The sequence below is a fragment of the Antedon bifida genome, chromosome 9 (assembly GCF_963402885.1).
Source record: "Antedon bifida chromosome 9, ecAntBifi1.1, whole genome shotgun sequence".
NCBI lineage: Eukaryota > Metazoa > Echinodermata > Crinoidea > Comatulida > Antedonidae > Antedon > Antedon bifida.
In genome coordinates this window covers 264526-292423 of record NC_136234.1, presented here as the reverse complement: position 1 = coordinate 292423, position 27898 = coordinate 264526, and the positions used below count along the sequence as shown (strand labels likewise).

At 33.0% G+C, this 27898-nt stretch overlaps 7 protein-coding genes across 9 annotated transcripts in view; 3 read left to right on the top strand and 4 right to left on the bottom strand.

Moving 5' to 3' along the window:
* The window catches only part of LOC144851834 (lysosomal proton-coupled steroid conjugate and bile acid symporter SLC46A3-like), a 123302-nt gene that overhangs the window by 27967 nt on the left and 67437 nt on the right, over positions 1 to 27898 (bottom strand). The gene's annotated exons all lie outside the window — the stretch shown is intronic.
* Positions 76 to 2921, top strand: LOC144851841 (translin-associated protein X-like). Its single transcript, XM_078709482.1, has 5 exons — positions 76 to 160; positions 446 to 545; positions 1106 to 1222; positions 1543 to 1789; positions 2295 to 2921. Exons 1-5 carry the CDS (start codon positions 100 to 102, stop codon positions 2670 to 2672), a joined length of 903 nt encoding a protein of 300 aa, XP_078565608.1. The 5' UTR covers positions 76 to 99; the 3' UTR covers positions 2673 to 2921.
* On the bottom strand, positions 3522 to 13392 carry LOC144851839 (arginine kinase-like). 3 transcript variants are annotated; one of them, XR_013614230.1, is made up of 9 exons: positions 13238 to 13392; positions 11142 to 11325; positions 10683 to 10787; positions 6601 to 6771; positions 6284 to 6455; positions 5296 to 5419; positions 4905 to 5094; positions 3878 to 4567; positions 3522 to 3844 (listed from the first exon to the last, which is right to left on the bottom strand). XR_013614230.1 is itself a non-coding variant. In XM_078709476.1 (8 exons), the coding sequence occupies exons 2-8, from the start codon at positions 11314 to 11316 to the stop codon at positions 4389 to 4391; spliced, it is 1116 nt and encodes a 371-aa protein (XP_078565602.1). In that variant the 5' UTR covers positions 11317 to 11325; positions 13238 to 13392; the 3' UTR covers positions 3522 to 4388. The 3 variants fall into 3 exon arrangements, 2 of the variants coding, with proteins under 2 accessions (XP_078565602.1, XP_078565603.1); XM_078709476.1 differs by having other exon boundaries at positions 3522 to 4567; XM_078709477.1 differs by having other exon boundaries at positions 3522 to 4567; positions 11142 to 11328; positions 13238 to 13376.
* Positions 14003 to 15355, bottom strand: LOC144852713 (uncharacterized). The gene is made up of 3 exons (XM_078710668.1): positions 15333 to 15355; positions 14803 to 14953; positions 14003 to 14739 (listed from the first exon to the last, which is right to left on the bottom strand). The coding sequence occupies exons 2-3, from the start codon at positions 14948 to 14950 to the stop codon at positions 14117 to 14119; spliced, it is 771 nt and encodes a 256-aa protein (XP_078566794.1). The 5' UTR covers positions 14951 to 14953; positions 15333 to 15355; the 3' UTR covers positions 14003 to 14116.
* LOC144851923 (ATP synthase subunit s, mitochondrial-like) lies at positions 15696 to 18122 on the bottom strand. Its single transcript, XM_078709584.1, has 5 exons — positions 18081 to 18122; positions 17440 to 17543; positions 16959 to 17167; positions 16379 to 16541; positions 15696 to 16265 (listed from the first exon to the last, which is right to left on the bottom strand). Exons 1-5 carry the CDS (start codon positions 18102 to 18104, stop codon positions 16073 to 16075), a joined length of 693 nt encoding a protein of 230 aa, XP_078565710.1. The 5' UTR covers positions 18105 to 18122; the 3' UTR covers positions 15696 to 16072.
* Positions 18365 to 25355, top strand: LOC144851601 (ras-related protein Rab-32B-like). Its single transcript, XM_078709137.1, has 10 exons — positions 18365 to 18572; positions 19839 to 19843; positions 20255 to 20282; positions 20529 to 20625; positions 20726 to 20782; positions 20953 to 20985; positions 21266 to 21293; positions 21390 to 21464; positions 23849 to 23957; positions 24464 to 25355. Exons 1-10 carry the CDS (start codon positions 18503 to 18505, stop codon positions 24619 to 24621), a joined length of 660 nt encoding a protein of 219 aa, XP_078565263.1. The 5' UTR covers positions 18365 to 18502; the 3' UTR covers positions 24622 to 25355.
* On the top strand, positions 25659 to 27817 carry LOC144851599 (trans-L-3-hydroxyproline dehydratase-like). The gene is made up of 4 exons (XM_078709136.1): positions 25659 to 25797; positions 25978 to 26472; positions 26705 to 26997; positions 27190 to 27817. The coding sequence occupies exons 2-4, from the start codon at positions 25986 to 25988 to the stop codon at positions 27451 to 27453; spliced, it is 1044 nt and encodes a 347-aa protein (XP_078565262.1). The 5' UTR covers positions 25659 to 25797; positions 25978 to 25985; the 3' UTR covers positions 27454 to 27817.

Below are 27898 nucleotides of genomic sequence, written 5' to 3'. Positions count from 1 at the left end.
AGACAACCTTTTTAAAAATATGTACGTTTGAATGCTACGTACTCGTCACGCTCTATTGATTACCATTATTTCGTCGTGACGGCAGGTGTTTGTGTAAATATGGCAGCCAGCATGGTAGATCGTCGGGAGGGCAAGATAGCAAAACACACAAAGGAAAGTGGTAAATAATGATGGAATAAGGCGTTAATGTACTTTCGCACCTGACACAAATCCTTACTTAATTGAGGCCTTACTTAATTTGTCTAGCCGCCTAAAATAAAGGCCTTAATTTAGTGAATTAGTGTAGGCTAGATCCTAGGCCTAGCTAGCACGTGTTAATACTAGTACTAGTCCTAGTAGTAAGGCGAAGGTTGGACTAAAAGCCTGCCCTCTAGCACCAGGGCCTAAGGCCTACTTTTACTACAAATGACAAGGAGATTTTTGTCTTTATTTCTTGTTTAAAAAGTTGGTCATAAGAGGAAGAGTGATGATGACTTTTATACTAATAATAAATCTGCTACCACCAGTGATGAAGATGATAATTCAGTTATTGTTGCTGCATTCAGGTACACTAACATTGCATGATGATGATTTTGTTTATCATCTATTCATTTATCATCTATTTTTGTTTATCATCTATTTATTTATCATCTATTTTTGTTTATCATCTATTTATTTATCATCTATTTTTGTTTATCATCTATTTGTTTATCATTTATTTGTTTATCATTTATTTGTTTATCATCTATTTATTTATCATCTATTTTTATCATCTATGGTATTTGTTTATCATCTATTTTTTTATCATCTATTTGTTTATCATCTAATTTTATTTATCATCTATTTGTGATTGTGTGTCATCTATTTTTTTATCATCTAGTTTATCATCTATTTTTGTTTATCGTCTAAATTTGTTTATCATCTTACACTACAGCAACAATGAATCTTTTGTACAAATGAAAGATTCCTTTTATGGCTACGTTAAAATGTTCAATTATACACCTTTAGTTTGTCAAACAAGAAATATGAAATAATAATTAATAAATAAACCAAAAAGGATTTATTGGCACTAATAAGATTTTCTCATGTGCTTGAGCTGAATATATAAATGTAAACATTTTTGTAGAAGTTACCAGCAAGAGCTTGATAGAAAGCACGACAAACATGAGCGCTTGGTGAAGCTAAGCCGTGATGTTACTATTCAAAGCAAACGACTCATATTTTTGCTTCATAGGATAAGTAGGTATGATATACCTCATTTTTTAAATATTTTGTTTAAATTTTAAATTCTTTTTCAAAATTGCTTTAAACATTTAGGCATGGGATAAATAATAAGTAGAATTGTGGGTGTATTTATATTTTTGCACACATGTTGTGTCATATCTATTGAGAAAAAAAAACACCCACTGGTGGCGCTACATAAAAAGAAATAACTAGGGACTTGTGGCTGCACACGTCTAGATCCTAGATTTTTTCTTTTAATGGCTTGCATATTTGGTGTATTACCAAAGCTTGATAGCCTACAGTATATGTTCAAATAAAATGATGTGTTTTGTTTTCTAGTGACAATACCAGAGAAACCATTTTAGTAGAAGCTGATACAAAGATGAATGAAATAAGTGTCAATTTAAAAAACATCGCTATTGAACTTGAAGGGGAAGATCCTTACCAGTTTTTACGTGCTTACACAAATGGTTTGCAAGAGTACATTGAAGCTATTTCGTTTTATGAGTATTTACTTAATAAACATATTCTCACATTGGAAGCAGCTCAACTGAAACTTAAATTCAAAGTCAACAATCTAACTGAAGTAAGTATCCAACAAAACTGTTTATTGCAAATTGCCAAGGATAGCTATAAGCAGGAGGAAGAGTGAAATTGCATTCCATAAGTGAGTTCATTCACTGTCCTTAAAGGTGGCAACCCTGTTCATAAGAAAAACATATACACACGATGCTCTACATCAATGATTGGAGAAGATTTGTGTTTTGTCTTGAGAAAAAATCCAGGATTTGGACCCAGGACCCTGGGATTGGTAGTCGAGCACTTCAACCACCAAGCTACATTTTCACTCCAATAGTAAATTATTGTCATGTTTTACCTTCAAAAAATGTTTTCATCTGGTTATTTAAAAATATCTGTATACAATTCTTTACGTTAAAACAGTAATTAGATGTGTATGTTTGCGACGTTTCGACTTGTCAGAAGATTTGTTGACAACAAGTATAAACGTCGCAGATGTACGTATCTTATTACTGTAGTGGTTTAACGTAACGAAATGTATACAGATGTTTTAATTGCAAAACTTTCTTTAGGCTGAGTTGGATAAAGAGAGCAGTGGATTGTTACCAGAACCAAATAAATCAGAAGAAATTCAGTTACATCTTCCTCCATTAGAGTATGTGCTTGGCCTCGCAGATCTAACAGGAGAACTTATGAGATGTTGTATAAATAGTATCGGTCATGAAGATATGGATAAACCATTTGAACTTTTGACCTTCATGCGCAATCTCTATGAGGGTTTTTCGTTATGTTCACGTTCTGCTTCACGGGACTTAAGACAAAAGATGGACACAATGAGACAAAGTTTAGTAAAGGTAGAGAATACATGTTATACATTACAAGTACGAGGTTCTGAGATACCCAAGCATATGCTGCTAGATGCTATTAAAGTTGAACCTCAGACTGCGTAATCTCTGAGGGTTTTTTCGTTATGTTCACGATCTGCTTCACAGGACTTAAGACAGAAAATGGACACAATGAGGCAGAGTTTAGTAAAGCTAGAGAATACCTGCTGTTATGCAGTATAATATGATGTACCCAGGCATAGTTGTTAGATGCTATTAAAGTTGAACTATCTTATTGGAAGGATTGGTTTGTTAAATCAAAGTGAAAGTACTGTAGTATTTTGTGAAGAAAGAAATAATGCTTTTATACAGTTTGACATGTGAAGCTTTGTTCACACTTGGATGGCTTAAGCATGGACTTATAAAATACTTAATTTAATAGGTCCATGGCTTAAGCATGGACCTATAAAATAATTAATGTATAGGTCCATGGATTAAGCATGGACCTATAAAATACTTATATATAGTAGGTCCATGGCTTAAGCATGGACCCATACAATAATTAATTTATAGGTCCATGGATTAAGTGTGGATGTAGCCTGTCTTTGCAAGCGAGTCCCATGAATTAATGACTTGCATTTAGGAACTAATTGCTCTAAATCGGCTCATGGCTCACTATTATGCTAAGCCTTACAAATGACAAAACAAGTTATCTTTAGTTCCTAATAGTATTGTTATATTGGTATAAAGTTTGTGGTACACCACGAATGTAGGTAAGACGTATGAAGATAAAAGAGTTCCTCGATGTAGGTGGGACTAAGTGTGAAAGCTAAAAAGTTTGCAATACCTCCCACTGTGAGAGTTTTAACAGTGTTTCAACATGGACCTATAGATCAGTGGTTTGAAAAAAAAAACCCTTGAGGTAAACTCTGATTAACAAATTTTTAATACACAATTAAAGTGACAAACCTGGAATCATTTTTCTAAAATCTGTTGTTTTATTGCCGACAGGTAACCTGTAACAGATATCTAGTTATAGAAACTAACATTTGCAGATTGAGAAATACTATGCTTTGTTACATAATGAAAGTATTATAAAAATAATTTCATTATTTCAAACACAAGATCATGTATTATGTAATTCTCATAGAAGCAGTCACAAAATTACATAACCTGTTACCCAATTACACCTAAAATAGTAAGGGCATTCTGTAACTACTGTCAATGTTAAAAACAGTATAGTATAACTATCAAGTAGTGATATTATTTATTCACTATTAGGTTTTTGTTCTAAATTACTAAGCAACCCGAAGGCACCACCTAACTGTAACATGGGGACATTCATGGAGGTTTGTTATAAATATTTGTGTTTAAACATAGTCAATAGAAAGTATTGACTATGTTTAAATACAAATATTTAAAGATCATTTAAGAACATTCGTGAATGGTAAGTTTGTGATTATTATTGCACACTCACGACACTTCAATCAAATATAAATTGCTTTCAAACAAGATTATAGACGTTTTTTATACGCATCGGGTAGATGTACGCGCGTGTACGTACATAATTTTATACGCGTATGGTAGATTCGCTAATTTGGCGTACGTGGTACTGTGATTTTGTATAAATTTATCAGTTACCAAACTGTGACAGTTATGTAACACACCCAGTATTCTATGTATTATTCACAAATTTAATATTTAAAATAATATACATTTATTGTTGGTGCAAGAGAAATCATTGATACATTATATAGACAAAGTTTAACCATTATTTCAATATCAGATTCATAATAACAACACAAAATCAGACTTGTATAATCTTCTGTTTTCCGTCTCCGTTTAAGAGGAAGAGGGGATAAGAGAATCGATTGATTCTCCTTTTTCCAATGCCTTTTCCATGTTGATAATGGTTTGTACACCATCAATAACACACTGCACTTGTTGTACCTCTGAGCTTCCCAGACGGTCCAAGTTAGATATGTCGTAAACGCCTCCAACAGATTCTGTAAACTCTCCGCCTAAGCAAAGAAAAACAAAAATATTGAAATGTACCGGGTGACATACACGTTCTTGATTTTTACTTTCTTAAACTCTTAACTTAAATCAACTTGCTGTCGTTTCCTAATCTTGGTTCTTGTGGACGCAACAAGAGGACGGACGTGGAAAACAAAGTACTTTTGACCAATCACCACAAGCTGGATCGTCCCAACTATCGTTTGTGATTGGTCAAATCACTTTCGTTGCGCTTACGTCCTTGTGCTGCGTCCTAGTTGGAACCAAGTTCGACACCTTACCGCAAACGATGTATTTGTATTATTATTTATTATTATTATTAGAAAAAACTGAAAAACTCACTTGTTCCACGTTTCTGCAACCTCATAGCTGTACAGATGGATTCAAAGCGGCTGTCCTTAGCTAGGAATGGTACTTTAACATGTACACTGCAACGTACTCCAGTACCAAGGTTAGATGGGCAGGTCAAAATAAAACCTAAATGCTCGTTCCACATAAAACCTGTTCCCTTAGATTTGATGTGCTTCTCTACCTGGTAATGGAAATAATACGCGTATGTTATAAGTGGTACAATATTTATATTGTATGATCGTTATTTGCATGCATTACGACGGATTGAACGTCTAACGTTAATTCTCAGCCTAATGAAGTATTTGAATATAAGGTGATATTCTGTTTAGGCTGCCGTACGCCTAAACGTCGTTGACATCCTTATAACATGGTGTTATCTTACCTCGGTTAATCCAGTACAGAAACGAGTGAAAACTCTCTTCATGTTGCCTCCCATCTCCATGGAGATGATTCGCGTGTGATCTTCTTCATTAATCCAAACAAGAAAGTTCTTTACGTCATTATGCCTGAAAGTAGATACGCTACTAATTAAGCTAGAAATACATAGTTTTACAAAAAGTTGATGAAGACGATCGTCACGCGTCGCCCTTTTTAAGAGCTCTTTGTGAATCTTAAAACGTACTTGTTTCCACTAGCGACGCAATGTAAGGACGTAGACGCAACGCAAGCAAGTTGACCAAAATGGCAAACGACAGTTTAGACAAAATAATCCATCGCGCTTGCAGTGATTGTTCAAATCGTTGCGCTTACGTCATTGCGTTTCGTCTTAGTGGAGACCAAACTCAAATCGTTAACGGTACTTAATAGGGAGGTTTCGCAACGCTACGAATACGATAACGAAAACGGATACGTCATACATTTATGAAACTTTTGAGCTGATCCCCATTTCATATTCGTAAAGCGTATTTGTGTTGACGAATATCACCAGTCATATTCGTAACTACAAAACGAGTATAGTTTTTGATTATTTTCCACATTTTGCATTTGAATCAGAAATGATTCATGATTATAATATAATTATAGATTTATTGAAAGTAATTTACTAAAAGTAATTTACTAAAATAACAAGTCGATTTTGATAAATAGCAGTTTTTAAAGTGCTCACTCGCTTTGATGTTACGCTAGGCCTAGGCAGCCAAGCAACACGTACCTGCTGCGCTTCGAATTTACCGCAGTCACATTTTTTTTTTTGGATCGACGGCGCCCTCGATTTTTGCAGGCTTACGAAAACGAATACATGTGCGTGACGTATTCGTTTTCGTTATCGTATTCGTAGCGTTGCGAAACCTCTCTATTAACTTACACGCATCTATTAAGTTTGTAAATTTATTTTAAAACGTATCCCTAAAAGTGACTTAAAAAAGGCTTACCAGATACCACGTCCATCGGGGAAGTCACGGGCCATGCCACCGCTAGTAAAATGACGAGACACTGGTCTGTCAAATAAGAAATGGTCATCGATTAGTTGCTGCTGGTCTTTTTCATTGAGGGTCAGCAGTGAATAGTATTTGCCTTTGAACTCGCCTCCCAAAGAATTCAAAGCTAAAAATAGAAAAATAATGCAATCAATTTTAGTATTAGTATCGGTACGATTATCCCCATCATCAAATATATAAATTAATAATACCATGGAGAAAATATAGAATTTCCTTCATGTAAATACAAAGTCAATATAGAGTGTGGTTACCTTCAACAACGGTCTTTTCAATTCGTCGTCTCTCAGATCGACAGACGAACGGAGACAGACAGTATCCCTTGACGTTACGTCCAGTACGAATACGTGAACTGATAACGTACTTAGGGTCCAACTCATCAGGGCCAGTGAGCTTGCTTGGGTCCAAATCGGTCTTGTGATTGTCTGATAGAAGATGAGAAAAATTATGGTTTACTTTATCAGAATACTATTCAATGAAAGGATAAAAGATGAATATCGGTTTTTTATACCAAAATATTTATAACCAGGAATCACTGCTGTTTCTCTAAATTTCATTCATTTCATGTCTTTATTAGCCATAAAATACATTTCTGTCTACCCTATCAAACGTTATGTGACAAAAAAATGTGATGTGCCCAAATATGGTAGTGATATGCTTAAATATGGTAGTGATATGACATCATCATGTCCATATATATTTTTTTTTGTCACATAAAGTTTGATAGTGTAGACAGAGCTTTTATGTCCTTTCAAACAATAGTATAGACAACACAATAGTAAAAGAAGAAATACTTTTATTTATAATTTATAATATTGGTGAAAGTATAACCATATGAATATTTCTTTGAGAGCTAAAGTAATAACATTCCTCACAACCAATATTTATTGAGACATTTTGGATGCTCAATGCACGATTTTAAAATCCGAACATAACTTAATAGGCCTATAATCATGTATTATAATATAAATGTCAATTTTTAAAATTATTTTATTATAGCAGCCGGTTTAGGAACATGAACATCTCATTAAGGATGTACGGACGATTTGTAGCTATATTTGTAAACGACCTTTAGTGTTCCTCAGAATTATCATTACTATTCAATCACGTGATATAAGAAATCTAACATAATATATGAGAGTGCGGGCAGACATTTACATCTACTTATTTTTAAACGATCATATTCCGTTCAATTATGCAGAAACCTTTCATTATAGTATCAAAAATCAATAATTATTATATTCTTCTTTTATCATCATCATAATAATCAAATTGCCATCATTTCCATTAACACTTTCATTCTGAATAAATATCACCATTAAAATGTTTTTTTTAAAAATCTAAATCCCCATCACATATAATCACGGAGAACGTCATCATAATAAAGATAAAACAAACAAACAAATAATCAACCGTCGTCATCATCAATATCCTCTAGATTATCATCATCATCACTATTATAATGACGTCATCCTTATCAATATCCCCTAGATTATCATCATCATCACTATTATAATGACCCCTGTTTATGCCAGAGAGTTGATGACGTAAACGTTGTGGTACATAATTAAATCCATTCTCAGATAGCTCATTATAATATGAAATTTGAGATCCCGAGTTAGTTCGAGTGTTTTGATTGCTCTGTGATGCGGAATTACACGAGTGACGTTCCCTACACTTAAGATTCAGGCTACATTTTGTATCTTTTTTTTTACATTTATTACACATAGAATGAATGGAAAAAGTGAATACAGAGCGCTGGCTATATACATTCGATGCGTCTTAATTATATGTCACACACATTGTGACGACATGTATCATCAGTAGACACTGAATGCTGATTATCGTTGTCATGAACTAATTTCATTGATATCATGGGTAATTATATAAAACATAATTTTAAATGTTAGTGATTATATTATTTTTGTTAGGAAACATGTTCATATCCACACCCAGCCACAATAAAGTGTTATGTTGTACCATGTTAATTGAATACAGTATTTGGTCACGTGACGTTAAACGCATACCCGGCGTTCCGGTCGTCTGCTCTGGTATCTGAACAATTTAAAATATAAATGTTCTTTGTAATAAAATATACATGACGATGCACCCAAAACAAACTGGCGTGCAGTTAGATGTCGCTGGCGACGCCCCTTGCTTAAATATCATGTTTGCAGGCTGATAACGAAAACATGTTATTTAAACAAGATAACGGCTTACGTGCAAAACCTCACATTTTGCTAAACTGCGTCGTGAATAAAAACAAATTTAAATATCGTTTATTGCTTGAAATAATCGAAATAATGAAATGAAACCAAAAGCAATAAGAATATGTGTTCCTTAGATATTATTAATGCTTAATCCTGGTTTGGACATTATGCAAAGTCATTTGGCCAATCACGACGCGATAGATATCGCTTGTAGTATTTGTGCGCGCAAAAGTGAATGTTACGTTATCATACACAAAACTCATCACTCAATGTCAACTGGTAAAAATTAGAAATTCATTATATTTTAATTGACTGTTTTACGGATAAAAACATAATGAAAATAGTCGTTATAGTATTTATTATCGTCCTATCAATTTTATGCGAATGGCTAAAGCATTTCCACTCTCTCAGAGAGTCTCTGATGCACGAGTAATATTTTTGATTCATTCATGCGACCAAATCACAAATTAGAAGTCGTGCTTTTATTTCCACTGATCTAATTTGCGAATTGAGACTAAGGATTGAAGAGGATGATTTATTATTTAATTTAGATGTTCGCTTCATACTATTGCAAATTAAACATATTCACAAAGGTGCAGAGTAGGGTCTAAAACATTATTTAAGGTGGTCCAAAAAGTCGTGTACAATTGCAAGAGCATTACATTTAGTTGACGTTGTTTAGTATATCGTCCGAATAAAAGAAGTTTTTAAAAATATAATATTGAAAGTTTGTGTGGTTCTTACGTACGTGCGGTCATTTGAAATGCATTGAATATTTTAGCATGGTTCTTAGTATGAACTAAATACCAAGACTACGTGATATAACTAACAAAGGCATAAACTTATTATACTCCACATGTATCTTGAACCAGGTGTCATCATACTCATGAAAAAAATTAATACAACAAACAGTAATACCAATTAAAGTAAATTCATACTCAGCAGACAGTACGGAGCTGTTATCAAAAACAAACAATGATGTTGTACTTGACGAAGTCGATTTCAGACATTAATCAAACATTAACAACATAATGGATTGAAGGAAGATTAATGAACACCATGACGTCACAACATCAAAACTGATATTTATGAGGAAATCTGTGATGGAAAAATCCGGGCCGAACCGCGCCCAAGATTCGAACTCGGAACGTTCTGCTTGATGCAGATGTCCAATCAATATACCACTTAGGAATTCGTGGTATATGGTACAAATTCGACTGACTTAATAAAAATAAATAAGTTATTACTAAAAATAGACCACATTAAGTAACTATCAATCAATCACAAACATATAAACCCTTGAATTCAACAACCATTGGCTAGTCATCATTATCATCATCACATTTATTATCAATGTTAACATGCTATAAGATACTAGCCAATCAACGGATTCCTTTAGCTAATAACTTAGCATTCCAAATTAGGCAGCATACGCGGCGGCCTCTGTCGTCGTCAGAACACAAGTGCAAGACCTAAAGATAATATTAACTTTACTACATGATACGGTATTTGAGATTCCAACGATCAAGTAGACTTATTTGGCATCGCTCAAACAATACAATTATTATATTATAAGAAATAGAATTTGAACAAAAAAAGTATTATTTCAGTGTAAGTTTTGTGTATTAAAATACAACCCCTGATTTAAGAACGACATAATAATGAATATTGTAGTTCGCTTTCTTCGACAAATTTCGACATCGATTTTCTGAATTTTGTCATTGTATTCATTTGAAATTACTGTACATGAAGCGCCACTGTCGACAAATAAGGCGGCTTCTCAATCATAAAACAGTTTCAATAAAATGTTTCGGCTATTGTTTGTTTTTAGTCTCTAAACATGACTCCACTGTTAAATCGCCGTGCTGTGATCAAAATATACACGACTTGTGTGTTTAAATGTATTTCAAAAGAAATCAATTATGAAAACATAACTCATCTTATGGAGTCGATATTTCTGGTAAGATCAATACCGTTCTAAGTTAATCTTCGACTAAGAAAACATTTATCATTATACTATGTATGAATGACTCAATAAATCGAATCTGAATCTGAATCTTTCAAAATTGTCTAATGATTAGATTAAAAATAAACTCGACTTCAATCAATATTTATAATGAGCGTACCTGTTTTCTTGAATCCATTGTGGTATTCCTCAATTACAGGATCAAAAAGGTCAGAAAAGACAGTGTATGTCTCTTCATCTCCAGCCAAAAGACCGAGATGGAAATCTAGATTCAAATAAAATGTTTAATTAGTTAAATTATTGATAGTGCAAGATTAATCATGTATAATGTTTGCCGCGCGATGATGGTTAGTAACATGGTTTATGGGTTGGAGAGAGAGGAAGAGAGTGGGGTTGATGAACGCCAATAATGCAGTGGTTAATATTATTAATGGTTAATATTATTAATATTAATAATAATGATGGCGTTGGGGATAAGGAGCATAGTTGTGGTCAAGATTGACTAAAGCTCTGTCTACACTATCAAACTTTATGCGACAAAAAAATGTGATGTGCCCATATATGGACATGATGATGGTTTGATAGTCTAGACAGAGCCTTAGAACGGTATCGGTCTTACCAGAATTATCGACTCCATTCTGGATAGCTTTGTCGATAGTATAACCGCTTGAAGTTGTAACATCCCTCAACTTCTTATACATGGCGTCAGTCAAATGCTTGGACAGGAGACTTTTGTGCCCCTTAAAATTGGGGTAGTCTTCAGAAGTATCATACTTAAGTTGGTTCTTGTTCATGGTTGGTGGCTTCTTAAAAAGAAAATTTTAAATGGTCTAACAACTAGCCAAAATGTTGCTTGTGTGCAAATTTAATATTTTAATACACAATTATGAACACAATCCGGATATTAAAATTGTATTTACACTTTGTTGACGCGTTTACTATCAATTTACTTAGATAAAACATTGATAAAGAGGGAAGTCATTCAACGTTTCGATCCTTCTGTTGATAATCATTATAGGAACGACAAAATATACAACATGCTAGGCAGTAATTTGTTTTAGTGTGGTTCGTCGATGTAATTAGTTTATTTTCGATAGAAAAACAAATAATATTGAATACAATTATATTGTATTCTTCCACCAAAGATCGTGTTCGTTCAAGTTTGTTTATGGTCAATAATTTACTACAGTACAAGTACACACTGACAGAATCATTGATTTGCCGGGTCGACGTCGGGTCGGTTTAGCCTTTAAATTTAAAAACAATGATTTATAGTTGCGAAATCTTTTCAATAATATAATTCACTAAGTTGATAGCAGCATTGCTATTAAGTCTGCAGCGTCTTGTTACCTAGCAACTTGATCTAACAAATACTAACAAAACCGATAGCAAATTTAAGTAGATCTTAACAATTCGAGTCTAATGAATACTGGTAATTAACAGCAGCTTTGTTTTTAGTAAGATGCATTGTGAAAGTTCTTTCTTTTGTTGTGTTGTATATATAAAACTATAGAATTCTCTCAACAGAACCAGCTTAATTCTGTTCGTATTCTGTAGGTGCAGATACAGTTACGGGACTAACTTATTTAACAATAGCATGAGTACTTGTGTTGTTGTTTGATATTATTGATTTAGTCTTACATTACAATACATAAGAATGTTCAATGGGACGCTACTCTCTCAAGCATCTCTTAAACGTATAAAGGTTAACGTTATCACCTTGGCAACCGACAACACTTATTCGTGAACTTGGTAATCTTAATCTAATCATGGCGGACATGTTGTACTATTTCCAAAATGTATATTTTAAGTATACCTACTGTATTAGATTGGACCTAGCATATATGTCTGTGATATATAATAATATTAGGCTTTATTTCAACAATTAAACGCGAATAAGCAATTCTATTGAATATGGTCAGAGAAACCGTAGTCTATGACCAAACGCAAACGTATTCCTTGAATTTCAACATCAACTTAGACACTAAAACAAACATAGTAATGTTAGTTATGCAATTCTTTCAATCAAGCTCCGAGGAAGAACGTTCGGGAATCATTCTAGAGAACTTTGGAATTTAGTTATGTTGGGGATAGATAATCTATTGAACCTAAAAGCGTCGAGCAAACAAAGTTCTCATGAAAAGTTGTTTAATCAGTTTTTAGGCCTCTTCGCGACTATGAAAAATACATTTAGAGTTTGATACATTTATTATAACAGTAATCAAATACTATATTTAGCAGCAATTCTAACACACATGAATTAAAAATCACAAAAACCCGAAATGAGAACGATATTATGACGAGTATTTGGTAATAATATGTCATAATATTCTGGATCTGAACATTGGTTCGAAAGATATTTTTCACATTGAATATTCGAATGTTTAATGCGCACATAATTATATGGAATAGAGATTGATATTGCTATGGTAACCAGTCTAAGTACATAAGCAATTCTTTAATGGCCGGATGATTTAATGTATATTGTTTAAATTAAAAACTTTAATATTTCATTTTTTGATTCCGACTTACCGTAAAAACATACATTATGTTAAGCATTTAGTTAGTGAAAACTGTCTGAATAATTTTCGATTTATAAGTGCATATATATAATTAATACAAATACGAAAAAGAGTTTGCATATACTTACTGATGAAGTCAATATAAATTTTAAATAATTATGTATATATTTGTGATTAATAAAATATATCTTACCCTTTTGAGATGCTGATGTTCAGTTCGATACTAGCAGTAGCGTTATCTGCAAAGCTATGCCAATCTTGTCCCAGGAATTCTATTATAGAAGACATGATACTTCGCGCTGATTGGTTGAAAATGTCCAGGGAGTTGAGCGTTTTCTTAATGCGCCCTCTACCAACAAGACATTCTTTTCATCTTAAATAATATTATTTGATCTCCAAAATAATAATATCATGGACCTATAAATTACATGGTAACATCTCACTGGTGTGATGTAATAACAAAATTACCACCAAAAAGAGCGTAATTGATCATAGTGTAACAATGTAGGTCTAGCTGTAAGAAGTATCACCACCAGTGCGAATGTTGATAGCTGACATCATTCAATCATGAAATTGTGATCAGTTGAAAAATAACTTTCCATATAAATCCAACTGTTACAGTCTCAATACATCAAACATTAATTAGATGACAGTCCGCCGCACAATGGAGGGCGTACTTCCAGATAAATTTACTTATGATGTATATGATGAAGCTACTATAATATCCAAAGGCAAAATACTGAAAAAATGACAATGGAGATACAAAAAAAAAAAGCGAAAAGCTAAATCAAAACGATAAAGTAAAACAGCCAGAAAAGTTAGCAGAGCTTTCGGGCAACACTAGCCATTCATTCATCAGTGCAAGTGATATATAATATCTTTATGTGAACCAAACATATACTTTGATCGTCGGCAAGTAGGCCTAGGCATTTTGTCGATAATTCGATTGGTTCCAGCATGGATTAAGGAATAGATCCATGGTTCCAGTAAACTATTTTATTAAAAATGTAATAATAACTTTCACTGCAAATTTAATTTAATTATTTACTTTATATAATATAATAATAATAAATTATGTTGGCGGTGGTGAGTTGTGTCGGAACTTGAACAATGTACTAAATCTAAATCGAATGTCCCTTTCAATAGGTTCACAATCACCAAACCTTAAAAAATTACAAAATGTTAAAGTTATCTTTAAAACCATTAATGATATGATGATTATTAAAAATTGAAAGAACTTAGTTTGGCTTAAAAATCGTTTTATAAGACGGTAAATTCTTGATTTTTTCAAAATATTATCGTCAACTGTGAGAGCTGGCTTCATCAAAGGGTCTTTATTTTCACAGTGCGGCAATGTATCATCTCTGCAGATGTTCGGTGTTGCATCGCTTGTTATGTTATATTCGGATGATTCCGACTTTGTCCGACGGCATAATCCGATACTTTTAACACATGATTGTTTTTTTGTACGAATATCGTTTTTATCTTTGATATGTAGCTGTTGAGGTTGTTGAGACGACTGTGAAATATCATCTCTCATTTTTCGGTTTCGTCCACCTTCAAAAACTTCTAAAGAACTTTTATTTGATTGCCGTGTATGTTTCTGATTTATCCTTCTTTCAGTAGTCGTTTGATTTGAAGACGTGTTTATGGTCAGTGATAAACCAAACTGATGAGACATGATTGGAGGAGGAGGTGATTTCTTTACTCTGACGTCACTTCCAAGAGCCGACTTAATCTCGGTTATGATTGGAGGAGGAGGTGATTTCTTTACTCTGACACTTCCAAGAGCCGACTTAATCTCGGTTATCAGTTGCTTCATTTCGTTGAATTCTTTGTCAATATATTTTGCACAATGCTGTATTTTATGTACCGCAACAAACCCTGCATCATTTTCTGACTTCATCGCCTTGAAATAAAGACAACCAATAAATCATAATTATAAAATGTGCCTACGTGTATTATTGACCAAATAGACTAGCCTAGGCCAAGAAGTAGTGCACGACTATAGGCCTATACGAAAGAGTAGGCAGTAGACACATACTACACAGTAATTTAGAGTAGGCCTGGTCTTAGGCTTACTAAGCCTAGTTTTTTAGAGGCCTATTATTACAATACTACAATTAGTGAGCCTATATAGCCTAGCCCTAGGCCAATTATTATTATTTTTCCGTCTACAGTATGTCCGTTTATTGGCCCTACCAAGCCCTAACATACTCATTGGCCTTCTGACTACTAATACATGAGCACGTCTTTTCAAATTATATCGTGAAAGTACTTATACTTACTTCATCAATAAGCACGTGCTGTTTAAAATAGAAAGCCGAAAAGAGTTTGTAAAACGCCTCGATTTCCCGCGCGCGCGTCTTATTCGAACGCATAGGCCCTACGTATTGCCGCAATAAAGCCTGTTCTCCTGTCGATCGTTAAGTTGCGTTGAGTTGACAGATTCAACGATTTAACAGCAAGAAATCGTTATAAACCAAGTTACCGAATACGTTAATCGTTAACGATTTTTACGCGATCGTTCATAGTTTCTTGGTTCCCTCGAGGGTTGCTGGGACACGCGGACGTGAAGTATTACAAAACCCACCAGCCTGGCCCCATAGACCTAGGCATAACTAAGCTCTATTGTGTACAGGTTTCTTGCCTTACTGATTGCCTCGCATCATTAAATCATCCTTTTTTTTTACTGTTTTTAAATCGTGGTAAACTGTTTTGTTAAGAATGTGTTCAGGTGCCAACTATACATACAAAATAAGTATTCCGAAATAGAGAAGAATGCATTTAGTTCATCATAAAGTCAGTAGTATGGACTTTATTTTAACTTCATAGTGTCAAGTGGTTGTACACAGTTATGAAAGAACAATCTGATACAAAACTCTTCCCAGAGATTGCTAATGCTGTTGAAGTAAATCCCTACTACTTTAAGATTTAGTTATTATTCAAATTAAACTATAGATAAATAGATAGACCTCACTACATTTTCACTGTAAAAGCAACCTTCAAATTAACATCTTCTGTAATGTCATGCTGAATTTGATTCATCAAAATGTCTAATGAGTTCTCTGTTTTTGGTTAACTGTCGGCGTAGGTCCTTTCTTCCTTCCAAAGAAAGGTACCGTACCTCACAGTTTGGCAGCGCTGCCCTTAAAGTGTTCAACACACTTTCAATATCCCTGACAGCTGGCAAATCACACAGGAAAATGTATTGCAGTTTGCTGTGTGAAAATGACATAACATTATTCAAAAAGCATAATAATAGTATATCAATATTATCAATTATCATGAAGCAAAAATGGATTAAGTTCGATCCATCGATAGAAGAACTCACCATAGCTTACACAGTGATGCAATGCCTTTGTCCGATACATCTCCACAACTGGTCACTTGAATATCTTCCAAACTATCTTTTAATATTTCTAGTTTGTCCATACTTTCATCTGTGATGTACGTTGCATGGTGCAGTTTCAGAGATCTCATCTTCTCCAGTCCTCCTGTGAAAATAACAATAACCAACTAACTCATACTAATATTGTAAGTAAAAAAGGAAATTGAAAATTATACAGACAAAAGACAAAACCATTATGCAAATGACAAACAATTCATTATTAAACTTTATGTGACAAAAAAATGTGATGTGCCCATATTATGGTAGTGAGATGATGTCATCATGTCCATATATGATTTTTTTGTCAAATAAAGTTTGATAGTGAATTGAAACTGTACTCCCTCAACAAGTACTTCACAACAATCAATTCTACTTATTTTAATTTTTAATTGTTGTATGTGAATGTCTTGTGAAATTATATTTTTGTGAGGGTCTCTAATGAATAGCTTCGGCTGGATGGACTACCCTCGTAAAATATTTTTGAAATGAATTTTTTTGTATTAACATGGTAAATTGATCTTACTGAAATGGTCAAAGCCAATATGCATGATGCTGGAGTCAGTGGCGTCAACAGCCTCAATCCGATAGCGATCCTTTGCTCCAGTTGGCAATGAGTTATAATCATCATTCCATTTCTCATAACCACTGAATTTGACTGCTGCACCACAACGCAGCAACCACTCAGCTGCCGCCCTGTCTGGTCCTACTTCATTTACTCTGTTCTGATCAAACCTAGGAAGAAAGACAAGTTTCAAGTGAGTTTGTCAGCTTTGCTTATCTTTAAAGTGAACTGGAAATTAAGTTCTGAACTTAATTAAATCCCATCTTTTGCATTGTAATTTTGCATTTTTAATTTAAGGGGAAGGCTGCACCCTCTCCCATCATTGTTTCCACCAATGGGAATTCTTATCAAAAGCTCTCTTTCTCAATAGACACAAATTTAATTTTAGTTTATCCTTCTATTCCTTAATCCATGCACTAACTCACTTAAAATACAATCTCACTTGTTAAATATGGAGTTGAGCATTCCCCATAAACACCGTTGTGATGACAACCTAAACAACCCATTACATGACAATATTACATTTGCACCATATTTTGTTGTCATCTGTGAAATAAGTAAAACATTATATTAGTAGCGACTAACTATTGAACAAAATAATAATAGCATGATTACAGTGTATTACTATCTAGGCCTACATTAGTATTTACTAATATATCTTTTAAATATAGGCCTATATATCACCAATATTTCGCTTTCATAAAAAAACACTTTATTTAAGTATTCAAACTTAAGTTAAACAGATAGTAGTAGTAGATCTAGATGATTAGCCTATACAGCAGCCTAATACTACTGTAAAGTTGCACTACAGTACTAACTAAATATCCAGGCAGGCCAGAAGAGCAGGCTAGCGGATGCTAGTCAAGCTAGTCGACTTTGATTGGGGCGACTTGACTCGATCCCAGGCTGGCCAGGCGCGCCAAGGCCTGGCTAGCCTAGCCTGGCTAAGGCCTACATACAACATAATTTAGGTAACCATACAAGTTAAATTTCATTGCATATAACTAAGTTACCAATTAGGTAATGAATGCAATAATGCAAAGGCCTAGATACATATTAAATTTAACAAAATAATTTCCTTACAAAAAATCTACTGGATAGCGCCATGTTTGTTTATAATCGATTCTCTAATGTTAGGCCTAATTTATTTTGGAAAAGGGGAATTAAACGTAAACATTTACTTAAATAATGTTCCATAGTCATTACAAAATAAAATACTATTTTTAAACCTATCGCTCCATGTTAAATGCTTGATTTATTTTATAAGTAATTTTCTAACCAAAATAGCTACACAGATGTGTAAAAAACATAAAACTGTACCTTCCTCTGGTGAAAATGGTATAATCCTAAATGATAAACAACAAAATTAAACTCGACTTGTACAAATCAGGTGACTGGGCTGCTCTCTGACTGCTGAGTGCTCTCGATCTCATGACTGTTATTTTATTAAAAAATGATTGATTTATTATCGAAGTTAATACTTAATGTACAATATCAAGTAAATCATGTCGAATGAACAAATGAATATCGAAGAGCATTTATACAAGATTCTTGTAATTGGAGAATTTGGCGTTGGTAAGTTGAACGAGACCTCTCCAGTCGGTCTCAGTCTCATCATGGAGTATGGTCTCATCAATCATCATGATGGGGAGTGGAAAGGTCCAACAAGCATGTTTAATCGTGGTACACACATTTGGACTCGGTATCAAATTGTAAGATAAAGGAAGGCTAACCCTGCATTTTTATTTCCGGTATTCATTTACAGAATGCTCTCAACTGTTAGCAAATAATACTACTCCTGTTATTTAAGGCCCATTAGCACTAGGACGACAGTGAATAAACAAATATGCATTGTTCATACATAAAATAAAAGAAATTTAGGCCTATATTTTGAATGATGTGGCAAAGTCAGAGAAAATAGCTGTACATAATATGTAAATCCATTTTCTACCTTGCTTTTGCTGGTACAGTATTTGGCTTAAATTAACACAATGAACGGCAACATCATGAAATGTCTAATTGTTTGTGGTACAGTATTTGGTCAAAATTAACACAATGAACGGCATCATCATGAAATGTCTAATTGTTTGTGGTACAGTATTTGGCTTAAATTAACACAATGAATGGCATCATCATGAAATGTCTAATTGTTTGTGGTACAGTATTTGGCTTAAATTAACACAATGAACAGCATCATCATGAAATGTCTAATTGTTTGTGGTACAGTATTTGGCTTAAATTAACACAATGAACAGCATCATTGTGAAATGTCTAATTGTTTGTGGTACAGTATTTAGCTTAAATTAACACAATGAACGGCATCATCATGAAATGTCTAATTGTTTGTGGTACAGTATTTGGCTTAAATTAACACAATGAACGGCATCATCATGAAATGTCTAATTGTTTGTGGTACAGTATTTAGCTTAAATTAACACAATGAATGGCATCATCATGAAATGTCTAATTGTTTGTGGTCCAGTATTTGGCTTAAATTAACACAATGAACGGCATCATTGTGAAATGTCTAATTGTTTGTGGTACAGTATTTGGCTTAAATTAACACAATGAACGGCATCATCATGAAATGTCTAATTGTTTGTGGTACAGTATTTGGCTTAAATTAACACAATGAACGGCATCATTGTGAAATGTCTAATTGTTTGTGGTACAGTATTTGGCTTAAATTAACACAATGAACTGCATCATTGTGAAATGTCTAATTGTTTATGGTACAGTATTTAGCTTAAATTAACACAATGAATGGCATCATCATGAAATGTCTAATTGTTTGTGTATAAGAATTTTGGTTACTTACTTTGTTTTCTCTTTTACTTACAGGAAAGGTAGGCTGGAGTCTAAAAAATAATTGGTTTGTCAAAATGAAATTCAGAAAATGGCAGAACTGAAGTTTGGTAACAAGAAGATAATGATGGAAAATAACACTTTATAATGCAAATAATTATTGTTTGTTAGATTAGAAAATGGCAAAATCATTATTAATAATTATTAATTAAAAGTTTGTTAAATTATGGCAATCTTGAATTAAAAAATATATTCACATTAAAATAAAGTATGCATGCATGCGTTACATGCTTGTCTATAGACACTCAGTATTCTACATTGATATAGAGTTACATGTTTGTCTATTGACACTTACGACTACTGTATATAGACAGATTCTCTAAATACTAGAGCAATTGTCACCAACATGGAACATGTCAATGTTTAATGAATATTTTCTTTTAACTATACAGACATCAATTATAAAACGATACACTGAAGGTAAGTTTCATGTTGGTTTTTCCAATTAATTAAACTACATTTGTTTTTATGCACTTAATGTACACAGATTGAACTTTCATTTGATCTATTCTATTATTTCCTTATTTACCAGTGAAGCAGGAAATCATGACCAAACACTGGAAGCAATGTGTTTTTTAATATCATCAAAACAAAAACTTCTTAATAATAAAAAATATTCTCAATTGATTTCCCAATCCATGAATCTTTCCATTTACTTTTATTTAGGTACATTTTCTCCAAATTATAAACTTACTATTGGAGTTGATTTTGCTTTGAAATCTATTAATTGGAATGATGCAACCAAAATTAATTTACAGTTATGGTAAGTGTATTAGTTGAGTAGTACAGAGTATATCCAAGTAGATCATAAAGATGATGATGTTATTCAGGTTATAATAACCTTTGACCTTTACTATTTCTAGGGACATAGCTGGACATGAAAGATTTGGTCACATGACCAGAGTTTATTATAAATATGCGTAAGTAAAAATAACAAATAAATTCTATAATTAAATAAATCCTATTTTGTTGATAGTCTACTACCACAATCATATATAAATCTCTTTTTTTATCCAAAAATAAATTATTCTAGAATATGGGACATAATTATACATAGTTTTCCTTATAAATTTTGATAATTTTTTTGCAGAATTGCAGCAATTATAGTCTATGATTTATCAAGGTAAGTGTGTTTAATATGTAAAATTAGTTTGAAGAATTATTGTCTAAAAATATAAGACCCTGGCAGACTTTAAATTAAAATAAAACGGATGGTATACTGTATGTAGCATTTAATAGCATATATTAGATAATGTAATGTATGCTGGTATAACTACCTGGTACAGTATTTTATTTGTATAAGCTCTGAATGTTTACAGATATCTTCCCCCCCCCCTCCCCACACCCAACAAAAAAATAATGTCTTTGAAAATGTTATTAATTAATGTTTCCTTTTATTACAGACCAGCCACATTTGAGTCTGTCTTAAAAGTGAGTTAATTGTTTTTAATAAACTTAAAGAAGTTCTAAAAATTATTGTCACAATATAATGTTGATGATATGGTGTAATTTTTATTTTTATTACAGTGGTATACAGATGTTAACCAAAAGGTGATGTTAGCAAATGAACAACCAGTACCTATACTGCTAATAGCAAATAAGGTATATTTACAATTATCCATTCAATATTAATATGCCATGAACAAGTTTAAATAGACTATCATGTATGATTTTATATAGACAGTTTAAAACCATTAATTGTACTATCATCATCCGTTACGCTATTCGTCTTGGGTAGACATTGCGTACGCTAATCGTTTCCATGACTCTCTTTCGGTGGTCTGATGGTCATTCATTAATTTTGCGATCGATGTATTTGCTTTTTTGAGTTCTTTATTTATGTTTCCTATCCAGGTAGTTTTTTGGTCTGCCCACTGGTCTTTTAACTTTTCGAATGGATTCTGTCAACGCTAATTTGGCTGGAGTGTCCATCGGAAGCCTTAGCATATGTCCGGTCCATTTGTATTTTCTTTTCCTTATTATGTTTGACCATTTTAGTTCTTTCGTTCTGCTATATAGTTCTATATTTCTGATTGTATACGGCCACTTAATTTTTATAATTTTTCTTAATAATTTCCTATGAAAACAGTCAATTTCGTCCTCTTGTTTTTTGGTTATTGTCCATAATTCTGAGTTGTACATGAATATGCTTCTGACGTATACATTGAATAGTCTCATTCTTACTTCTAGTGATAAGTTTTTGCGTGTTAGAATTTCTTTGTAGTTGTTGAAGGCTGATATTGCGAGTTGTTTTCGGCGTTTCATATCGTTATCTGTGTCAATTAGCGATCCTAGATATTTACATTTTTTCCATGATTCATCTCCTTTTCGTTTGATTATATATTCTTCTGTTTTAGTGTTGTTTATGATTAGGTTTCTGCTTTCTAGTTTCTTAGGTATGGTCTTCTTAACTTCTTCGACTTGCGTTTTTGAATTTGTCACCCATCCGATGTCGTCTGCATATTGTTGATCCATTATGAATAATGAGGATTGTGGTAGTTGTTGGTTTTCATCATCGTGTTCCAGTGCTCTTGCAAGATAAAGAGTGAAGAGCACTGGACTCAGGCAATCTCCTTGTGGAATACCGATGTTGGTTGTAAAAGATTCGCCTACTGTACTACCACATCGTACACTCAGTTTGACGTCTTTTAGTAGAAGTGAGACCATGTGTAGTTCGTCATCATTCAAGACCTTCTTGAGATCTGTTAGTAGTTTCCCCCTGTTCACCGAATCGAAAGCCTTGCTCATATCCATTAGTAACACTATTGTTTCATAATCTTCTGAAGTTATCGCCTTCTCTGCTAGTAACCGAACACTGAATACCAGTTCTGTGGTGCTGCGGCCTTTTCTATATGCACATTGGGTTGGAGGTATACATCGGTTGATCTTTTCATTTATTCTTCCAATCATACAGATTGCAATAATTTTTCGTATCATATTTAGCAGGATAACTGGTCTGTAGTTTTCTACCGGTCCGCGCTTTTTCCCGGGCTTCTGTAAGGGTACTAATATGCCCTCATTTAGTTCTTTAGGATAAACTCCCGTTGCTGCAATATCATTCATAATTTCAGCAATGATTTGTCTTAGCTCCTTAGGACTGTACTTGAGTTGTTCTGCTTTGATTTCATCGGTTCCTGCGCTTTTATTATTTTTCAGTTTATCTATGGCTTTTTCTACTTCCTTTTCATTAAATGGCACATTCATAGCACTTGGTTCAACATTTGTTTCCGATTGGTTTTCCTTATTGTAGAATGATTTAAAAAACTGTGTTATTTTCTGTGTTGTAATTTCTTCATTACTTGTTATTCCGTTTTCGCCTTCGACTACGATTGGTACTTTTGGTTTATTTCGTTGTACTATGTATGAGTTTAAATAGAGGCACTATCATGTATGAGTTTATATAGACAGTTTAAAACCATTAATTGTATTATGTCTACTTCTGTGTATGAGTTTAAATAGACTATCATGTATGAGTTTAAATAGACAGTTTAAAATCATTAATTGTATTATGTCTACTTCTGTGTATGAGTTTAAATAGAGGCACTATCATGTATGAGTTTAAATAGACAGTTTAAAACCATTAATTGTATTATGTCTACTTCTGTGTATGAGTTTAAATAGACTATCATGTATGAGTTTAAATAGACAGTTTAAAACCATTAATTGTATTATGTCTACTTCTATGTATGAGTTTAAATAGAGGCACTATCATGTATGAGTTTAAATAGACAGTTTAAAACCATTAATTTGATACAGAGTATAGGCTGCCTCCTCTCATAGACTACTACTACTCTCATTTAACTTTTTAATGTTGTGAACTTTGATGTTTGAAAGCTTGTACCAATTTTATATGTAAATCTCTCGCAATTCAGTTTTATTTTATATATACTGCAAAGAGAAATATTGAATAACAGCAGAATGAATGAATAGACTTTATGTGTGTTGTCTGTTTACCAATTATATTACTATTTACTGATGTGTTTCAGAGTGACCTTCACACAAGTCCTTTGGATGAAGCAACTTTAGATGCGTTTTGTAAGAAGCATGAGTTTGTTGGCTGGTTCAGCACTTCTGCCAAAGATGACAAGAATATAGGTAACTAAATTAACAAATATAAACTGCATAAATAAGCATATTTATTTTGTATAATTACCAGTTAAAGGTCAAAGTTCACCTATAAATCCTCTCTAGCTATAACTATTGTACCTGTAAAAATGTGCCTATGAATATATTAATAGTAAGTTATTGAATAAATAATGGCTTATATCCACATGGATTTACCTCAGTCAAACTGTATGCAGTTATTTATGAATTTAAATAATCAGCAAACCGCTATTTTAATGGGGGCTCTGCTGATTGTTAAAACATACTGTTTCCCTATTTTTTGCATGTTATGGTTAAGTGTCCCCTTGATAGTGGTATGCTTTTGTTGATACATTTCTTTTTTATATCATTAAAATTTATGTGTTTATATGTAGTGGTTGAAACCCTAAATAATGAATGTTCATGGGAAAAATCCCATCCCCAAATGATTCACAAATATCAAATATTTCACCCAAATTAGTTGATTTATTTCTGTCTTCTCAATACGTTGTTTTCAGATAAAGCAATGCACTTCCTAGTAGAAACAATATTATCTCTAACTAGCGATGGACAAAAACCAGAGGAACATATTTCGTTACAGCAGCCAGATACAAACTATCTACAAACAATAGATGAAGAGGAATTTAAAGAAAATAGTTGCTGTGGAAAAAATTGAATGTCAGAACATTCTCAACATTTTACTGATTTGAATATATATCTACCGAACAGAAGTACTTAGCCAAAGGGTTTTGCCTTTAGCTATGTGGAAGTGAAAAAAAATGGCGGCCTATGCCTACATGAAAATGTTAAAATTGTAATCAAATCATTTTAGTCTTAACATTTTTTTAAAGCATTCATGATTTGGTAAAATGTTATTATTTTAATCAATCCCACTACTAAGTTTTCAAACTTTTTTGTCAATCCATTAAAGTAAGTTACCTTCTCTAATAATATACAGAAACTTAAGGTAATACAATTAAAACCATTATCAATGACACAGTGAAGAAAGTAATTCAATTAAAACAGTTTAAAATGTGTTTAAGGATTTTCAAACACAAATTCAGATATATATGGAACAGTTATTATGTAATGTAATGTGTGTTATTTAAATTATTTAAGCAGTTACTCAGTTTAATGTTGTCTAATAAATTATACTGCAGGACTAAAGTTTAATTATGTAAATTCAGTTGCAATATGATATTTTAAAATACTTTATTTCATGTTTTATGTAACATTTTATCATAATCAAAGAAAGTTCTATTACTTGCCCTCTGCTCATGAATGAATGATAAATGAATCTTCTGTTAAAGCTCTGTCTACATTATCAAACTTTATGTGATAAAAATGTGCCAAAATATGGTAGTGATATGACATCATCATGTCTATATATGGGCACATCACATTTTTTCATAGCTTTAGTCTATGTACAGAAATGCTTACTAACATAAAATACTGATTTTTATGCCTAAATGTAACTTATGATAATTTGATTATTTATGTGCAGGAAAATGCAATGCTTATCTTTAATTGTGAAAATTTAGATTTGAAAAATAGTGTCCTGATTAATTATGGGCATAATATATTGTAAATTAGAATTGTATTAAATTGGAAAGTACAACAGTATTTTCATAGAAACTTCCTGTTCTCTTCCTCAATTGAATGGGTTTTTAAACTTCACACCAACACACACTAACACGTGACTACTGACAGTAATAACCTTGAATATTAAATCCCATTGCCACATGGCAAGTTAGACATCGCCCTCTGGAGGCATGTTTTGTTACAACCAACACCAGGTCATTTCTTGTCTATCAATAACTAAATAACTGAACCAAGGCAATCTAAAGTAAAGGTAGGTTATGCACTTTGCTAGATAAGTACCAAAACAACATCTTCATGAATTGTCATTCAATGGATTTGATAATAAAATAAAAGCTTAAAATATAAATCAGCATCTGCAGGCCAATACTATACAGACAGCTTATGAAATTGTCCTAATGTAAAAATAATATTTGTGATTCTTGTTTTATAGGATTCAACATGAGTTGGACACTCAGCCAGTCATTTTTATCAAATTCATCTCCTGTGATCAAAACTATTGAAATGCATACAGGCGGAGAACCACTACGTGTTATAATTTCAGGATATCCTAAAATTCATGGAGATACAATTCTACAAAAAAGACGGTATGCGAAAAACAATCTGGATCATTTGCGAAAGATGCTTATGTTTGAGCCTCGGGGTCACAATGACATGTATGGTGCAGCACTTGTAGATACTGATCTTCCAGAAGCAGACATAGCAGTCTTATTCATGCATAACGGAGGATACAGTACTATGTGTGGACATGCTATAATAGCACTTGGCCGCTTAGTTGTAGATAAAAAGTATGTAACAGCAACAGAGCCTGAAACTGAAGTCAACATTCAATGTCCTTGCGGACTGGTCAAAACCTTAGTTGAGTACAAGGATGGCAAGTCTGGATATGTCCGATTTCATAGTGTTCCAGCATTTCTGTTTGCTTCAAGTAAGCTAGTATCTCAGGACTATAAGGTGTTCATGATTCAACTGATCCCTCCATGAAAAGATCTTTCTCGCACTACTGGTTGAATAGAAACTGAAGAATTAACTACCTAGATCTGTCCAATAAGCCTACATTATGCAAACTCTCCACACAATAGCTCAACATATTAAAGATCATACTCTATTATGAAAATAATATACAGCGTTACATTTTTCAAAAATATTTCTATTTTTAGATGTCGAGATAAAAGTTAAAGGCTACGGAATGATGACGGTAGACATCAGTTATGGTGGCGCTTTCTATGCCTTCATAAGTGCTGACGTTTTAGGATTAGATGTCAGAGAGTCAAGTACGAGTGACCTCAAAAGAGCAGCTACTGCAGTATCTGATGCTGTTAAAAAGCAAGTGAAGATTCTCCATCCTGAAGATGATGACTTAAGTTTTCTCTATGGTACTATTCTAACAGATGGTCAAGACAATTGGTCAGCAGACCCAACAGCCAATGTCTGTGTGTTTGCAGATGCTCAGGTAACCATACTTAGTAATCGTAGGAGGTACTTAAACTGAAGCTGTCCATTTTTTTTTTGTTCTGCTTAAAGTCTACTTCTAGACACATTTATAAATATTTAATGATTTATTAAGAAAATTAAATTTTGTGGAAAGTAATAAACAACACATAATTGTTGGAATTAATATTTAAAACCATACTTTTAATTTCAGGTTGATAGATCTCCAACCGGGTCCGGTGTTACTGCAAGAATTGCACTACAACATTCTAAAGGCTTTATACAAATCGGCCAGAAAAGAATATTTGAAAGTGGCGTAACTAAAAGTTTGTTTTCAGGAACTGCCATCAAGCAAGTAAAATGTGGTGATTTTGATGCCGTTGTTGTGGAGGTGTCAGGTCAGGGACATTATACTGGAGAGGCGAGTTTCATTCTTGAGGAAGGGGACATTGTTGGTGAAGGATTCCTACCAAATTAAACTGTTACAGTGCAGTAGTACAGTAAATAAAATATTTAAAAAAATGTGAATTTACAAATAGTCAGTGATAACAATTCTGAAGCAGCATCAATAAAGTGGTCTTTTGGAATAAGGAAAAAATATTTTAATAGAAGAAATCAGCAATTTTTTGTTTGACCCCAGTCTGACCATTTTGAGACCCGTCACAAATACAAAAAGAAGTTTTTTTATACTTAAATATTGAAAATATCTGGAATAAACTTTTATTCTAAGAAGTGAATAATATTTTTGTATTCAATTTTTTTTTAAATGCAATTTATTAGCCTTTGGCTAAGAAATGTACATCTGTGTGAGATAATAATAAAAGTGATACTGTAATAATTAAGTATTTTATTTGGTCAGATATTTTTCTGGAATAATTGTACTGTATGAAATTATAGGCCTCGAATGTATAGAGTAATACGTT